This window comes from Carcharodon carcharias, chromosome 21, assembly GCF_017639515.1.
Source record: "Carcharodon carcharias isolate sCarCar2 chromosome 21, sCarCar2.pri, whole genome shotgun sequence".
Classification (NCBI taxonomy): Eukaryota; Metazoa; Chordata; class Chondrichthyes; order Lamniformes; family Lamnidae; genus Carcharodon; species Carcharodon carcharias.
Window position 1 is genome coordinate 52,298,845 of NC_054487.1, and position 13,329 is coordinate 52,312,173.

General features: G+C 41.5%; 1 protein-coding gene across 1 annotated transcript in view; it reads right to left on the bottom strand.

Moving 5' to 3' along the window:
• The window catches only part of dock4 (dedicator of cytokinesis 4), a 378,537-nt gene that overhangs the window by 30,020 nt on the left and 335,188 nt on the right, over positions 1-13,329 (bottom strand). Inside the window, exon 44 of the mRNA XM_041215897.1 lies at positions 11,490-11,609. Within this exon, the coding sequence (XP_041071831.1) occupies positions 11,490-11,609 (120 nt within the window). The remainder of the gene's footprint in view (positions 1-11,489; positions 11,610-13,329) is intronic.

Here is a 13,329-nt window from a genome sequence, read left to right on the forward strand (position 1 = left end):
AGGCCCAGAGTCGCTTGAGGTTGTCCTCCAAGGCCATCTGTAGTTTCCCCACTGAAAGTCAGTACCTTTCCACCAGCCATGCTGCAGCCATTGGGGTAGCAATGTGTAGGAGCACTAGGACAAATAAAGGCACACAGAATGCAAACACTTAGGGAATGCACAAGAGTGATTATTTGAAGCTTGTATTCAATATGGAACAGTTTGATTCATAAATTTGGTTTGGAATGTTTACTTTGTTGGCTTTTATTTTGACATTGTGGCTAAGGCGATGCAGTGAGGGAAGGGAAGGTGTCCAGCACCCATGTCTGGAAGCAAGTGCTGTGAAAAGAACCTTTAACATCAGAACCAAGACCCTCACCATGTGGTAAACAGGGAGTTGTGATACTAATAAATGCAACCCTAATCTGAGGAGCCACTGATAACCATCTAGAAAAGAGCTGTGTTGATTTCCTCCTCCCTTCCTCTTCCTCCTCAGCTGGTGGCTGTACAACTGGTGGCAAGGGCTGTGCCCTTATGATGGTGAGGCTGTGCAGCATGCAGCAAACCAGCAAGTATCTTGACAAGCATTCTGTCTAGTTTTGCAGGGCTGTTCCAAAGCAATTCAGGCATTGGAAGAATTTCAACACATCCTCCCATCCCTCCAACCAATGATCTGCTCTATTACACTTCGTGGCTTTTGTTATATACCCGGCTGTGTGGCATGTGCAAGGGGGAGTCATGAGAACTTTAAAATAAAAGCAAAAAACTGCAGATGCTGGAAAACCAAAACCAAAACAAAAATACCTGGAAAAACTCAGCAGGTCTGGCAGCATCTGTGGAGAGGAACACAGTTAACGTTTCAAGTCCGCATGACTCTTCAACAGAACTAAGGAAAAATAGAAAAGGGGTGAAATATAAGCTGGTTTAAGGGGGGTGGGGGGTTGGGACAAGAAGAGCTGGATAGAGGGCCAGTGATACTTGGAGATAACCAAAAGATGTCACAGGACAAAGAAGTGTTGAAGGTGGTAATATTATCTAAAGGAATGTGCTAATTAAGGGTGGAAAGCAGGACGAGCAAGGTACAGACAGCCCTAGTGGGGGTGGGATGGGGTGAAGGAATCGAAAGAGGCTAAAAGGTAGAAATAAAACAATGGATGGAAATACATTTAAAAATAATGGAAATAGGTGGGAAAAGAAAAATCTACATAAATTATTGGAAAAAACAAAAAGGAGGGGGAAAATCAGAAAAGGGGTGGGGATGGAGGAGACAATTCATGATCTAAAATTGTTGAACTCAATATTCAGTTTGGAAGGCTGTAAAGTGCCTAGTCAGAAGATGAGGTGCTGTTCCTCCAGTTTGCGTTGAGCTTCACTGGAACAATGCAGCAAGCCAAGGACAGACATGTGGGCATGAGAGCAGCGTGGAGTGTTGAAATGGCAAGCGACAGGGAGGTCTGGGTAATGCTTGCGGACAGACTGAAGGTGTTTTGCAAAGCGGTCACCCAGTCTGCATTTGGTCTCCCCAATGTAGAGGAAACCGCATTGGGAGCAACAAATGCAGTAGACTAAGTTGAGGGAAGTGCAAGTGAAATGTTGCTTCACTTGAAATGACTGTTTGGGCCCTTGAACGGTGAGGAGAGGGGAAGTGAAGGATCAGGTGTTGCATCTTCTGCGGTTGCATGGGAGGGGGTTGAGGTGTAGGGAGTGATGGAGGAGTGGACCAGGGTGTCGCGGAGGGAACGATCCCTACGGAATGCCGCCAAGGGGGGTGAAGGGAAGATGTGTTTGGTGATGGGTCCACTCCTCCATCACCCCCTACACCTCAACCCTTTCCCACGGCACATCCCACATAACCACAGAAGCTGCAACACCTGCCCCTTCACTTTCCCTCTCCTCACCGTCCAAGGGCCCAAACACTCATTTCAGGTGAAGCAGCATTTTACTTGCATTTCCCTCACCTTAGTCTACTGCATTTGTTGCTCCCAATGCGGCTTCCTCTACACTGGAGACACCAAACGCAGACTGAGTGACCGCTTTGCAGAACACCTTCGGTCTGTCTGCAAGCATTACCCAGACCTCCCTGTCGCTTGCCATTTCAACACTCCACCCTGCTTTCATGCTTACATGCCTTGGCTTGCTGCTTTGTTCCAGTGAAGCTCAATGCAAACTGGAGGAACAGCACCTCATCTTCTGACTAGGCACTTTACAGCCTTCCAAACTGAATATTGAGTTCAACAATTTTAGATCATGAACTCTCTCCTCCATCCCCAACCACTTTCCGATTTTCCCCCTCCTTTTTGGTTTTTTCCAATAATTTATATAGATTTTTCTTTTCCCACCTATTTCCATTATTTTTAAATGTATTTCCATCCATTGTTTTATTTCTACCTTTTAGCCTTTTTTGATTCCTTCACCCCACCCCATCCCCACTAGGGCTATCTGTACCTTGCTCGTCCTGTTTTCTACCCTTAATTAGCACATTCCTTTAGATAATATTACCACCTTCAACACCTCTTTGTCCTTTTGTCTGTGACATATTTTGGTTATCTTCAACTATCACTGGCCCTCTATCCAGCTCTTCTTGTCCCAACCCCACCTCCACCCCTTAAACCAGCTTATATTTCACTCCTTTTCTATTTTTCCTTAGTTCTGTTGAAGAGTCATGTGGACTTGAAACGTTAACTGTGTTCCTCTCCACAGATGCTGCCAGACCTGCTGAGTTTTTCCAGGTATTTTTGTTTTTAGTCATGAGGACTTATCGTACAGTAGCCAGCCTCTGGCTTGTCGTGGTGGCTCACATGTAACGGCACAGCCGACTGCCATAGGATGAATACATCATGATTGCTGCCCGGGTACTGAGCATCAACCTGCATGAAATGCTGTCTACGTTTGTACATCATTTGGACTTTGAGTCGAATTCTTTTTGGTTGTGGTGCATCTTAAGAGTTGACATGCGCAGCCCACAAAGAAACATGCATGCAGTCAATGGCAACCTGAAACATGGGAAAGCCTGCAATCCTTAGTAAGCCATGTAGTTGTTCTACCTGCTTCTCTCCACTGACTGTCTGGGAATTATTCCTCAAACAGCCCAACTTCCTCATCCTCCTCCCCCTTTGAGCAGCTTGACCCTCTCCACTGCCTCGGCTCACTCCCCCATCAGGCCGAGGTGAATGATAACGACAGCACCCATGTCTTGGAGCAAGTGGTGAGAGCAGGACCTTTCAAGTCAGAACCAAGACCTTCACCCCGTGCCACACCACTCTCTGTTGGCTTCAGCAACTTTAAATAACAGTACAACCCAACATTTCTACAATCATAGCAAGAGCCAGCAGAAATCATCTGCATTTAACCTGCAAATAGTTGATAATCCCTTTAAATAATGTTGGTGTGGGGTCCTTCCTGCTGTCGAATGCTGGAGAATTGAGCTCCAAAATGTCAAAGTTGGCATCAAACCTACATCTGAGGCAGCTCACAACAGGAATGTGCACACGTACAGTGAATGCCATTTTGGACCCAAAAAAGGCACCAAGGAGCCAAATATTGATGCTACAAACTTCAGCTAACTCATTCGCCTCCAGTTGAATGCTGCAAATCAGCACTAGCCGCTACAGAGATTATAATAAAGGCACAGGAAATTAACAATACTTCAAAAGCAAATCTTATACGGGAGGTGATGGTCTAGTTAAGAATGCGATTGGTATGAGAGGTGGTTCGGATCACGTCACCTCAGATCTTTTCATTAAAAATATAGAGCTAAAGAGAGAAAAAAACATTTATTTTTCTCCTCAGTTTTAGCAGCTTTTAATATCCTGGTTTGAAACCATAACCTCGGATGTTGCATTGAGCCCCCCGAGGAGTGAGTAAAGCTTTTGTTTTCCCCTAAGCTTTAATTGTTATTCACTCTCGTTGCAAATTTGTCCTGTTTGTCTAATTAAAGTTGGTGTGCTTTCCTCTCTCGTGCTCTCTTTGAATTCGCTTGCACCATTCTGCCAGCTTTCTAAGACACCACATCCGTCAACATCGCCCGGAATATGTCCAGCCAGCGCTGGCAAACCTAACCTTAACATTCACTCCTCCACCACCGACGCACAGCAGCAGCAGTGTGCACCATATACAAGTTGCACTGCAGCAACTCACCTAAGCTCCTTCAACAGCACCTTCCAATCCCACAATCTCTAACTAGAAGGACAAGGACAGCAGACACATGGGAACATCACCACCTGGAAGTTCCCCTCTAAGTCACTCACCATCCTGACTTGGAAATATATCGCCGTTCCTTCACTGTCGCTGGGTCAAAATCCTGGAACATGCTTCCTAATAGCACTGTGGGCATACCTGTACCACATGGACTATAGCAGTTCAAGGCGGCAACTCCCCACCAGCTTCTCAAGGGCAATTAGGGATGAGCAATAAATGTTGGCCTAGCCAGCAATGCCCACATCCCATGAACAAATATATAAAAGAAATTATAGAGAGATTCAAAACTACAAAATAAAATGATAAATTTGACATGGCTGGGTGAATTCAGACACATCATTAAAGGAGCTACTCATTATGCTTTAGGCCTTCATCATTTTCTTATCCCAACACAAATTATCTTTTCGCAAGCCCTCATTTCTTATGAGCCGATCACCAAAGGTTCAAAAAGCAATCAGAAATGCTAACTGATAACAAAAAAATGTACAGCACAGAAACAGGCCATTGGGCCCAATAGGTCTAACACTGCACACAAACCTCCTCCGAACTCACTTAATCTAATTTAATCAGCATACCTTCTCCCCTGTTTATCCAACTTCCTCTTGAATGCATCTATGCTGTTCACCTCACCACCTACTTGTGATAATGCGTTCCACATTCTAAGCATTCTATCGGTAGACGTTTCTCCTGTATTCCCTGTTGGATTTATTTATATTTAAGTCCAGAAATAAAAACAGAAAATGTTGCAAACACTCAACAGGCCATGCAGCACCCAAGGAGAGAGAACCACAAGGTGGGATTTTCCAGCCCCGACAACAGTGGGCTTCATCATGGGCAGGACAGGAAAACTTGCCGCCTGTGACGATGCCTGTTGGCTTCGGGACCAGAAAATCCCAGCCAGAGTTCAAGCTTCAGATCAATGACCTTTCATCAGAAACTCTGTTTCTCTTTCCACAGATGCTGCATGAACTGCTCAATATCTCTATTATTTTCTGTTTTTAATTTCACTTGCAGCATTCTGCTTAATGGTTTATACTTAAAGCCCCTAGTTGTGGTCTTCACCAAAAAGTGAAAACATCTTTTCTACATCTATGCTAACAAACCTTGCATAATCTTGAAGATCTGCATCAGGTACCATTCAGCCTTCTCTTTTTTAGCAAAAGGAGCCGCAGCCTGTTCAATCTTTCCTGGTGGGTGTAACTTCTAAGTGCTGGTATCGCCCTAATAAATCATTTTTTCACCTTCTCCAGTATGGAGACCAGAAGTCTGCATAAGTCATCCCAAGTGTGGTCTAACCAAAATTCTGTACAAGTTTAACATAACTTCTCTTACTTTCCATTTTATCACTTGAGAAATGAATGCTTTTTAAAAAATTAAATGGCCTTATTCAGCTGTATTGTGCTACTTTTAGTGATTTGCATATCTTTACTGTTCTATTCCAGAAATCCAGTCGAAGGATAAAACTGGAGCCAATCTTTATACATGTTTATATTTATTTGCAGACTTAAATGTTACAACCATACACCAACTAATACAACAATCACAAGTAAGTCTGTGTCTAATTTTACAGGGGCACAAATGAATCACCCACCTACAACTAAATACAATTAATGCTGAATCCCCCCCACTATCAACATCCTGGGGGGTGACCGTTGACCAGAAACTGAACTGGACCAGCCATAAAAATACTGTGCCGATAAGGGCAGGTCAGAAGCTGGAACTCTGTGGTGATTAACCACCTCCTGACTCCCCAAAGTCTATTCACCATTTACAAGGCGCAAGTCAGAAGTGTGATGAAATACTATTCACTTTCCTGAATGAATGCAGCTCCAACAACACTCAAGCAGCAGGTCAAAGCAGCCTATCTACTACCTTCAACATTCACTCCCTCCACCACAGTGGCAGCAATGTGCATCATCTACAAGGTGCACTGCAGTAACACACCAAGGCTCCTTGAGCAGCACCTTCCAAACCCACAATCTCTATCACCTAGAAGGACAAGGACAATAGATGCATGGGAACACCACGACCTACAAATTCCCTTCCAAGCCCCACACAATCCTGACCTGGAAATATATCGCCATTCCTTCACTGTTGCTGAGTCACAAACCTGGAACTCTCTCCCTAACAGCACTGTGGGTGTACCTACACCATGTGATCTGCAACAGTGCAAGAAGCAGCTCACCACCACCTTCTCAAGGGCAATAAGGGATGGGCCTAGCCAACAACGTCCACATTCCATGAAAGAATAAATAAAAAATATACAGCTAACATATATTCCTAGATTCTTTGCTCCTTTACCTCATTATTATTTTTAAAGTGCTATATTGCTTCGATTCTTCCTGCAAAAATACATCACCTCACACTTATCTATATTGGAATTTATTTGTCAATTACATGCTCATTCTGCAAATTTATTAATGCTGTCTTGTATTTTATTATAGTCCCTATATGCCCCAATTTGGTGTCATCCTCAATTCGGCAACTGTATTTCTGATTCCAAAGTCCAAATCATTTATGGCAATGGTGAAGGAGAGAAGTGGCTATTAAAAGCTGCATTTTGACAAACAGAGTAGGTTGTATGAGAAGTAAGACAGTTCAAAGAAATTTGAAGAAACCCCATGCGATCCTCTCTCCTCCAGCATTGGCCATAACCTCCCATCAACCCCCACCCTTAATGGTCAGCAGGTCTTCATCCATAGGGGTATGGGCATGCCTTCACTTCCTCCATTTGCTGTGTTCTGCTTAATGTTGTGCAAAAGCTTCTCCTACAAAAAAGAAATGAGCGTTTTAATGACAGTCTTCTAAAAGTAGTTTGAGAATATGCTTTTGTGGTAAATTGGTTTGTGGATTGTGTGGAAGATGTGACATGTGGGCAATGAGGGTTGCAGTAGTGCTAAGAGGTGAAGTACAAAGTGAGTATGAAGAGAAAGAGCTGGAATGAAGTGTGGTGCAGTGGTTGTAGGAGAGTAAAGGGAAATGGGAGAGGGTTGAGTCAAGTGGATGCAGGTGGAAAGAGAATAATGTAAGTAAAATTCTTACCTTGTTCCATGACCTCAGCAGAGTGGACATTTTCCAGCATTGCAGACATGTTGTGGAAGTTTAGCCCCTGTGACATCACAGTGTCAGTGATGTCTCAGTTGGATACACTCTTGCCTCCAATTCAGAAGGTTGTCGGTTCAAGTCCCAAATCAGAGATTTGGACACAAATCGAGGCTAACACACCACTGCAGTACCGAAGGAGTGCTGCACTGTTAGAGGTGCCATGTTTCGGATCTTTAAACCAAGGCCCCATTTGATCTCTCAGGTGGATGTAAAGTATCCCAAGGCACTATTTCAAAGTGGAGTTATATCCAAAATCCTGGCTAACATTTATCCCTGAACAAACATTATAAAAACAGATTATCTGGTCATTATCCTATTGCTCTTTGTGAGACTTTGCTGTGCACAAATTGGCTGCTACATTTCCAACATTACAATAGTCACTACACTTCAAAAGTACTTTGATGGCTGTCAAGCGCTTTGGGATGTCCTGAAGTCTTTGGGGAATCTTTCTTTCTATTTGTTCCCACTTGCTGTTGTCACCTTTCCACTTTCATGGGGAACAAGATCTCTCCTGTCTGCAGCCAAGACCAACAACTCCACCCTGGGGCCTGTTATGCAGGTCTTACAATCATATCGTGTTCATTCCCTGCTGTCTGCAGCCAGAGTGCAGCTTCCCATGAAGAGGGAGAACCATAGGAAAACCAAGGCACAGAAAGAGGCTATTCAGCTCATCGTGTCTCTGCTGGCTGAAAAATAAAAAAACTAGCTGCCCATTCTAAGACTGCCTTCCAGCACCCGGTCCATAGCCTTGCAGGCCACAGCACTTCAACTGCAGATCCAGGTATCTTTTAAATGAGTTGAGCTGCCTTTTAGTGTACCCCTGACTCCCTGCAAGAGTTTCATTTTGGCCTTGAGCACACGTGAAAAGGCATGTGCAGCTTGTTTTCAGGCTTGATCAATTTTCTAGGCCCATGAATTAAATTTATTTAAAAATTAGATTAACAGAAGCCAAGAAGAAAACAGCAGATTGCAAACTAAGTCTGGAAATGAGTCAATTCTCAGCAGCAACATTAAGTTGGTTTGGGATATGACACCCAGTGCTCTGAAGTAAGTGTTTTGTTTTTGTTTGAGAGGATGCCAAAAAATTGTGAACTCGCAACCTGATAGCACTCTGGTAGTACCTTCACCACATGGGTTGCAGTGGCCAAGGGTCCTAACCCTAACTTACCACCATCTTCTCAAAGGCAGTTAGGGATGGGTACCAAATGCCAGTCTTGCCAGCAAAGCCTTGGGCCAATCCCAAGAATGAATAAAAAAATGTTGACAAGTTAATTTGCAAGGGAAATGGAGTTCCTTCTATGCCACCCTGAGTCAACCTCTTCTGAGAAAGCTCTGAGGGTCTCAGATGCTCTATAGTGCAAGTCCGCTCTTAAGTTTTTTGTCTTCAATGGTGAGGCCCCATGTCATTCCCAACTTCTCCAGCTCCTGTTCTATTTGCATTCTACCGATCTATATGCGAAACCCAGTGAACTCCACAGGAGGGGCTCCATGACAGAAGCACAGAACGATAAAGATTTCCTGGCCTGAAACTGTGGAAATGCAGTGTGCAAAATCCTTTCTTGGAAGGAAGCATATCTGAGAACAGAAACTTGTAATCATTTCAGTCAAAGCTGGTATTTCAGCCAAAGTTTGTGGAAAATCAAAGCCTGTGAGCTCAGCCACTTCCTGCTATGAAATTGCAGGTAAGTTGCTTCTCTTTTGCACAAGATTAACTGAAGTCAAGTACAGTCCTTGCATCTATGTAATTCCAACGTACTTGATTAAAACCCTAAATTCCACTATTCTGCACTTGAACAACACTACTTTTGCTCTATCATAATAAGCACAAAAAAATCAATTATAAATATCAGTAGCACAGTTTTGTTAAACCTGGGTTAATAAAAGTAAATATAATTAATATCAAAGCACAGTTTTGCTAGGATTCATACGTTAATCAATGTTTTCACTATCTTAACAGGTTTATGACATTAAATCAATGGTCGCTCTTGTGAAAAAAAAATGAAGTATAATTGATTCCATATCAACCAGCAGACTATTTCTAACAGGTGTTTTGTTTTATTTGAAATTCAGAGCATCTTGGACTGGAAGATGTGAGGTAATATTATAAGCAATGTGCAAAAGAGACTTTCAAAGGAAATATTCAGCAGAGTAAATACATTAAATCAGACAGTCAGGACTTTAAAATTAAGTGCCTTTCATCAATTGCCAAGCAACACTGGAAACCTCTCAGTAGGCTATTTCTATGAAAGTAGAGCCATTAATCACTGTGCTGCTAGATTAAGTGTAAAATTGAAAATTGTAACTTTAAAGTAAAGTTTCAAAAATGTAGCCAAGACCTAGGATCAGGTCTGAGAGGAAGCAAGAACTATGATGCTTCAGATCAATAGATACAACAGTGTTCCCAGAAAGTGTGTCAGAGAACAAATTTTGTTCAATGGAGAAATGGATTGTAATATGCATATATAGAGAGAATATAAATATTTTTCTTCATAAGGTTAATTCTGAATTCCCAGATAGAGTACATAATTGGATCATGAGGTTTGTCAGAAAATTTTGGCAGCCATTTTATTAAGATAATTAATCATTCCAGATCTTCCTCCCATGAGCAGCTCATGTAGTAGTTTAGATCTTCAGTGGCATTGTACTTAACTTTTGGGCTGCAATCATGTAGACCTGATACACTGGATCTCAGCCCACTTTAGTGCCTGCTTTCTGCTCTTTTTTCCAAAAAAATGGGTAGGCTTGTGCAAATGAGGCTGTAATAATTTGGTATCAGCATATGCCTCGTTTTTCATCATTTCTAGATTATTTACAATCAATGTCAATGATGGCAGCATATAACAGGCATCCAAAATTGGGAGAAGCTATTCTGAAACTGAAAATAAATTTAAAGAAACTGGATTATTCAGTTATTTCCGTTTTTAAAAAAAATTGTTGCTATTTTCCCATTTGCCACCGTGCCAATTTACATGGGGCCAGCAATTATCGGTACCACACTCCCTCATTCCAGGTGGCATTTAATTGATTATCATTGGGGATTCCCCCTCTATCTTTGGTTCTTTAAAGAATTGGAGGAGCAATATAGGAGACCAGGCCTGTGAGGCTGTACTGCAGGCATACAATACTCACTCATACTCCTACATATTAGGTTACAGCAAACAAGGCTCCCTCCTGTGTTTGCTCAAGAAGCAGTGCCTCTCGATTTAAATTTCATTTATTTTTGCACAACCCCATCTCTTTTTTTAAAAAAAATTAACTTCAATTTAATTTTGACTTTATATCTAACTAGTATGCAATCTTCTACTTATTACATAGCTTTCATCCTTAAAAAATCTATAACTACTCGGTTTTGTGCTTCCTCCAGATTCCACCATCCAATTGGTTGAAAATCAATGGTTGAAAACTGGCTGCTCAAGGCTAGCATCACTGCAAAGGAGATTCTACACAAAATGCCTGCACCCAGGCAGCCTGGAATAGAATCATAAACTAGCACCTTTAAAGCATAACAAGAAAGGAAGGAGAGGACCAAGAGACATCACGAAGCACAATTCATCAGAATATTATGCACCAATCCAGCAGAACATATTTCAATTTGTATGCAAATGAAATTATATAACTCTTCATTCTGTATAAATTTATAGTGCCAAAGATGACCAAATGATCACAAAAGAAAAATGAGAGGGGTCAATTAGAGCAGACAAATTAGGAATATCAAAAAGAAAAATCTACAGAAGAAACAAAGTGATGTAATTTTTCATCAACAATTCAATTATTTTTGTATTTTTTAAGTGCATTCTCACTTGTCCGTATGTTAGGAGCTATAAAGGGAGGCCCCACAGGAAAAAATAAGAAATAATGATTTGAAGGAGGAGTCTGCTTATCGCCAGAGAGTAGTACATAACAAATCAAATACAACTTCAATATCTACAATACTACAGTTATTATTGTTCACCTTCAGAACAGATCAATAAGTAACCTTTGCAAGTTGCTGGAATTTCCTAATACAAGTCTTGAGCCTTTTAAGTTGTTCAAATATTGACGCAGCAGGGTTAATCAAAATTTTTACTATTTAATAATAATATAACACAGTCAAAGTTTAACACTCTACTGATATCAATCATTACATTCAAAAGGCACATGGATCATTAGATACCGAAGTATTGATGATGAAATTCACTTGATCAGCTTCTTGCTGTGAGGGTTCATACCTGTATCCCCAATCTGGATTTCATCACATAGAATTGATCCACCAGCTTCTTGTGCAACGGTCTCATGTCTTGGGGCACAAACTTTTCATGCACAGCCAAGCCATACTCAAGAATATGTGCCTTGAATACAAAAAAGCACAAGTGTGTAAGTTACCTGCTTTTTAAGAATTGCAATTATCCACATTTTGATAGCTAAGTATCATCTATTCTTTTTACCGTTACTTTCTGAAAGCTCCTTTCTTTCTTTTGTGTCTGGGAATACACGGAGCTAGAAATTGGACCACACTTCAACCAGGTCACCATCCAGATGCAGCACATGCCTGATGGAGGGCCACAGCTAATTAGTCGTCAGCCTCATTAGTTAATAATGAGGAGTAGTTGTCACAAGTTGCAGCCCCAGAAGTCTCACTGGTTGTGAGTGGGGCAACAGGATTGGCTAGCTGAAGATAATTGGGATGGCATGAGTGATGTGCAGTCAACAGCAGCAGCTCACAGTTTTAACATGGAGCCAGGAGAACCATCCCAGTTAAGATTTTCTTTTCACATCTTTAAATGAGAAAATTTGCCCAAAAAAGTGGTGTTTAAAGTATGCTGATATTTTCAGGATGACCTAAAGAGAACTCTGAAAGAACTAGGATGACACAGTGTATTTCAAACCACAGTTTGTACTACCACTAGATGGCTTTAGTCCACTTTGTCAAGAGCGTCACCTTTATAGCACATGAACATTGCAGAAACCTTCATCTGTTTAAATTAATTTATTGAGATTTCTCTTCATCTCAGTATATGAGAAATATAACTTGAGGCACTTCTTGAGTGAAAGTGACTGTAACAAATATCATGTTGTCACTGCATCAGGGTAAACAAAGGGAGAACCAGCCTTTTGTGTAAATGCCTACATGAATTCATCATGTTCGGTATGATGGATCAATCAAGATGGCCATTAGCTTGATTCCTGGGAGTGATGTTTGTTTAAGAGTTCAATCCAGTACTTTAATAATAAGTGTAAGAAATCAACTAAAGACCTCGTTTGAACAGTGCATTTATTCAAATTGCAAATGAGTTTATCAGTGAAAGCATTTAAACCTATTTTGCATTTTCTCATGTCCATCCGGGATATGCCCTGGGAACAAAAATGAGTTCTGGGATGTACTATGTAAAGTTGTTGAAGAGAATGGTTACATTCACTGGCGTGTGGGCAGAGTATAGTTTTGGAAGATCAAGCTATTTACCTCTATTGGCTTTTGAAACATTCTTACTCTGCTAAAAGCACTTTACAATTGCAAATTGTTGTTGTGCATACACTTGTGGCATTTTCTATGAATCTTACTTGGTTCATTTTAAGTTTAGTTAAGCATATGAGATGTCTCCATCAATAGAAAATGATACAGTTGCAGCTTATTGTCCATTTATAAAAAGTGTGATAGGACCGCAAGAGTAAAATGCTCATTAAAATAGTGCCACCGACTCCAAGGGCTTTCCTTGGCTCCATTGGAGGGGTTCTCTCTTTTGTTCATTAATACTTGGCACTCATACCATTAATTCCAGCAGAAAGCAATGGGATGGGAATGGGATGGATGAGTGACCCTCTGCCTGAAACACCAAATGAGCCTAAAATTCCATCATTTGACATCTGGTCTGCTAAGATGTACTTGTGCCAAGTTTCACTCGGTGTTGGGAATTCCCAAACCTGCCCCTCCCAACATTGATGGTCTCATTCGGGAATTGTGGAGGCTCTGTTCCTGCAAGAACTCAGAACTGAGGTAACTGGATCCTGGCCTAATTTGTGACCATTTTGGCATTTACCCACTTTGATTATTTGACGAATGCAGTAAGGCAG